Consider the following 5,587-nt stretch of genomic DNA (forward strand, 5'->3'; position numbering starts at 1 on the left):
TATTCTTTTCTTTACTAAACTAAGTAATTGCAATAAAAATATACGTAGTTACAAAAATATCCTCTAAAAGATAACTATAGTAATTTGTTATAATATAAACTAAAATTTAATAATAGGATATAAGAATAATATAATGTAATATAAATTGAGAGGTGTGATAAGTTCCCTTGCATCAGGAACTAAGTTCCTCATTTATAAATAGGGCCCACGTCATTTAATAAAAATAAACACATTTTAAATTGCTTAAAATAAAAGTAGCACACATGAATTTAAAATGGACAACTCAATTCCCTTTCTTAAATCTTATTGTTCTCGAATTCGACTTAAGTTTCCAACTTCAACTCCAACTCCAAGTCTCCAACTTCAACTCCAACTCCAAGTCTCCAACTTCAACTCCAACTCCAAGTCTCCAACTTCAACTCCAACTCCAAGTCTCCAACTTCAACTCCAACTCCAAGTCTCCAACTTCAACTCCAACTCCAAGTCTCCAACTTCAACTCCAACTCCAAGTCTCCAACTCGTAGCGTATAAATATAAACACAAGGCTCTCTCAAATCTCACCTCCGTGAAATGTTTGTGTAACTAAGCCGACTTTGTATTTGTGTCTCTCTCCTCCTTCTCTCTCTCTCTGAAAGTTAGGGCTTTGGTTGAATAGCCGTCGCATAAGAAATCTTCAACAAGGTTAGTTTGTTTATTACTTTTGAATTTCTTGCTTTAAGTACTGTTTGGTTGCCGAGAAAGAGAAACGAAGAAAAAAAGGGAAATTTTTATATGTATCTTATATTAATGCCATAGAATTTTTAGCTATTAAGGAAAGCAATTTTTTTCCTCACGTTTATTTTTGTTTCCGACTGTATGTTTGCTATGAAATCTTTAATTTTTTTAGTGCTGAAGTTCGTAGTACTGATTAAAAATTGTTGTTTACTGACAGTGAAAGAAGGGATTTGGAAGAATGGCACCGAGAAAGTCAAGAAGAGCAATCAAAAAACCTCCGCAGAAGCAGTTGAAGCTTGACACTGTCTTCAAATGTCCCTTCTGTTCTCATCCCAACAGTGTTGAATGCACCATGTAATTATAACATGCATAGAGATGTTTTATTATTATTATAATTATTATTATTATCATGTCCTTTTTTATATATGTTTATATTTTGCATGCAATTTTATACCTTTTTATTCATCAGTGACAGAAAAGAATGGATGGGGTCAGTTAGTTGCTGGTTTTGCCAGGCGGACTATTATACTACTATCACAGGTTGGTTTGTCTCCATCAAAGTGTTTTTAGCCGATATGATCACCTTATATATTTGACTCTTAAATAATCTTTTAAACTTCTTTTACTAATATGAATTTATTTTTGTCTTGTATTTGCATAGCTTTAACGGAGCCAATAGACATGTAAGTGTAACTCTTTGTTCTTTCTTTTTCTTTACCTCTATATATTTACCACACTCGTTTTACGAGGATGTTTATATATATGCAGATACCATGAATGGTTTGACGAGTGTGTACGAGTAAACAACAGTGGAGATGATGCCCCGCGCTCTGCATAGGAGAAAATCTTGATTTCTGGACAAGAAGTTGCATGGAAATTAAGCTAGAAACTTTCCTAGCCAGTTATTATGTTGGTGCCAACAGGAATGGAAGTAGTTTTTGAACACTTCTTCTAATATCTTACTTCTGCAGTTGTAAATTAGGAGACTGCAAATTGACAGTAGCAGTTTTCATTAATGTATATTTGATTATTTTTGGAAATAAATTTAATACCAATGTCTTATTTATACAGTCAAATTAATTGTAACTTAAAAGTAAATCTAATTTCCTAACATTTAAAATATATTAAGAGATAGAGGTGATCCTAAATAAATCCTAAAAGAAAAACAAAAAGTTTAAATTTAAAATGTTAAAATAAACTAAATATAAGTCCTATTTAAAATAAATCATATGCCCACACGATGTTTAAACTTCTTATATATATATAGACACACACACATACACACACTAGATCTTCAAAGGCAACAGTGACCCTATATCTTGTTTACAATCTAAGAGTATTTACTTCAAATGAATAGAAATCATATGGCCCACACGATGTAGCATATGAAAAAGTGGATGCAAATTCTAACTCTACTCATAATATTATTATTTTACTTAAAAAATGAATTTTAAATTTAATTATATAACCTTAACAAGTTCTGTTTAGTTAATGTTTTCTGGGAACAAGTTTTAAAAACTAAGATACAAAGAAAAGAAAATTCTGAAAACAACATTTTGTTGCTTTCAATGTTCTCTAGATACAATTTATAATAAGAAGCATTTTATTTTATGTATATAGTCACATATTATACACATATAAATACTCATTCTCTCTCATCACATCCTCTCCTCACTCTCTCTCTCCTTATTCTCTCTCCTCACTCTCTCTCTTCTAATTCTCTCATCACTTTCTCTCTACTCATTTTCTCTATTCACTCTCTCTCTCTCCCCATAATCTCTCAGCAATTTATCTTTCTCTCTCCTATTAGATTTTATTTTTTAGAATATATATATAGACACTAATTATATTCATTATTGACTACTGAAGTTTCAAAAATTACTATTTAATCCCTCATATTTTGAAAAATTATAATTTAACCCCTCAATTTTTTATTATCAGAAAACAATTGCCAAACACTATTTGTTCTCTAGGAATAAGTGAGAACAATTATTGTTCTTATTTCTGAAAACTCGATTTTGAGAATTAAAAAACAGAACATTGCTAAACATGCGCTAAGCTGTAGGGAGTGAATGTGTAAAATCTACTAACATGTTTCAAGATGACAACCATATTGATTCTTGTCAATTCTTCAACATATATTTCAATATATATATATATATATATATATATTATATTTGAAGGCAACCCCTTATTTAGCTATATACATTAGTTGCAATTTTTTTATCCTATTACCAACATCCTTCAATTTTTTATTCTATTATGACGTATGGAAACTATTAAACGAAATATATAATACTAAAGTGAATAACGCACACTCCAGGTGGATTGAGTGTGTATATTACAATACTAATTGCGATCCTTCAATTTTTTTCTGTTAATCTTCATCCTTCAATTTTTACGAGGAACAAAACTACTATTAAAACTGTTGTCATAATACAATACTAATTGCGATCAAACACCATAATCAAGATAAACAAAATCTCAGCAGAAGACCTGTATTGAATCAGAAAATCAAGAACAATACACACTCTTCCTCACCAGTTTTCTCTAGGAAATTATAGAAAGAAATGCTCCCTTGATCTCACCAGTCTCTCTCCCTAGGCAATAACTAAAACAGAAAAGTGAATCCTTCACTTTGATTCAATCTCTAACTACCTATATATTGACCATTACAAGAGGCTACTAGTAGTATCCTAATTGGACAGTGTATTAACAAATCATGAAACTAACAGCTAAAATACTAACTCGCCAGAGTATTCAATACACCACAACGACAATAAGACCTCTTTAAAACGACATTCAACTTCTTAACACTGACAACGTACAAAATTGGTTTCAACTTCTTAAAAGAGAATAGCTCAGAAGTTTTGTTTTTGTTTTTGTTTCTGGGTTGATCAAATTTTAAGCGTTGAATGTTATCTTGTTAAAGATTTTTGTGACTGAAAAAAAGTAGTATAAAACGAATGTTTGGGGGAGAGTATAAGCTTCGATCTACAGAACTGGGAATGACCCACCTATTGGAAGAAGAATGTTTGGGGGAGATTACTATTTGAATTCCAATAAGCCAGTGTTGTTTCATGGCTCCAAGAATGATTTTTCCGCAAAACATGGGACTTATTATAAGGGGAATTATGTTGGGAAAAAACATATTTGGCTCCGAAAGCACCTCAGGTCAATTGCTTTAATGTTTGTCTTCATGGGATTACTTTTCCTGCTTGATTCTCTCATGGTATTTATTTTTGATTCGGCGAATCTTCAGAGTAGTTTAACTCCAAGAAGATCAAGTGGGACTAAGGTAAAGTGGTGCATCTATGTGGTATGATATTAGTTGCAGGTGAATGTGATTTCTAAGTTGTTTTTGTTTATTCTTTGCAAGACATACTTTATATCTATTTCCTTTTGTTTTTCTTTTTCTAACTAGCTTGAGAATTCAGAGAGTTTTTTTTTTTCACTAGAATAGTATTGATTGACGATTAACTTGTGTGAATTTTATGCATTTTTCAAAAGGAAGAGGACAGAGTTGGCAACAAAGAGAATACAAAATCAGCAGTTCATATGTATGATCGGCTTCTGAACTTGGCTTCTAGTGCTCTGGCAGAGGTTTGTTTTGTTTCGTCATGACTTTCACATATCAGTAATTTATATTTGACTAAGCTTGTTGGCTAATGATTGAAATTGTTTTTTCCATGAAATTTGAATCTTTTTCTACATAGAAAGAGTTTAAACAAGAGTCTGCAAGCTTCTGGGAAGAGCCATATAAGCAGGTGTCTGCGTGGAGACCTTGTGCAGATAAAAAACTTCCTACGAGTCTTGGTATCTGATCTTTCATGGCCTTTTTTTGTTGCACTACAAATTTTTATAGTAATCCATTTCTTTGTAATTGAATCAATTTAGTTTTATATTGTATTAACAGGGCGATATGATGAAAATAATGGCTACATATTAGTTTTATATTGTTTCAGGTAAATACATGGGATATTGAACATATTGTACTTGAAACAAGATAATGAAAACATATCTTAGTAGTTTCGTTTTTGTAGGTTTTTTTTTTTTTAATATAATTCTAAGTTTAATATGTAACCATTTCTGCGTAAAATAAGAGCCTAACTTTCTTTGTAAATGATTTTATTGTGATGATTTTCTTATTCTACTATGTTGTTCCACTAAGATATGTGATGATATTGCAACTGCTTGCAGATATGCAATGCTGTTGCCGTGGCATCGCTTTTAAATGCAACTCTTGTTCTTCCAAGGTTTCTTTACAGCAATGTATGGAAAGATCCCAGGTTAGAGATCAAATCTAAATTTCCTATACCTTTAATTAATCTACTTTGTCAGTTTTTGCAACTTTCTGGAAGAAGCTGCTTTGTTAGTAATTATGACATATGGCACATAAACTTGATATACTCACATCATTCAATACCTGAAAATTTTGTTTATCATTTTCTTTTTAGATGCCATCTACACGTGCGAGAATTTAATTCTTTTTTTAATTCGGTGTAATGAAATTATACTTGAAATCTTGCAAATATGAAAATGTCGAGCTTTACATTAATGAATGTGCAGCCAATTTGGTGATATTTACCAAGAGAAGCATTTTATGAAGATCATGAAGGATGAAGTAGATATTGTAAAGGACCTACCGCCTGATTTGAAATCAATTGACATTGAAGATATTGGTAGTCTTGTAAGTCATTTTATTGATCTATATGTTGCTTCATATGAATTAAGTACTAACCAGTTTTAGCTTGAAAACAATTTTTACAAACCTTTTATGTTCCTCTTTCCAGATAACTGATGCAGATCTTGATTCAATTTTTACATTTAAGATTTGAAGTTGACATGGTTGCTTACTCTCTATGTGAGTTTG

The 5,587-nt window shown here is 31.3% G+C and overlaps 1 protein-coding gene across 1 annotated transcript; it reads left to right on the forward strand.

Annotated features, from left to right (window-relative positions):
* Nucleotides 1-952: 952 nt before the first annotated feature.
* LOC21384349 (O-fucosyltransferase 8) lies at nt 953-5,404 on the forward strand (the record flags this gene model as incomplete). Its single annotated transcript, XM_024163597.1, is given in 9 exon segments — nt 953-1,068; nt 1,184-1,254; nt 1,376-1,397; nt 3,715-4,012; nt 4,225-4,317; nt 4,431-4,530; nt 4,631-4,672; nt 4,886-5,003; nt 5,284-5,404. Coding segments are annotated over 9 exon segments (981 nt in total), but the record flags the coding sequence as incomplete, so codon positions are not given.
* Nucleotides 5,405-5,587: the final 183 nt, after the last annotated feature.

This window comes from Morus notabilis, unplaced genomic scaffold (assembly GCF_000414095.1).
Source record: "Morus notabilis unplaced genomic scaffold, ASM41409v2 Scaffold7467, whole genome shotgun sequence".
In the NCBI taxonomy this organism is placed as follows: Eukaryota; Viridiplantae; Streptophyta; class Magnoliopsida; order Rosales; family Moraceae; genus Morus; species Morus notabilis.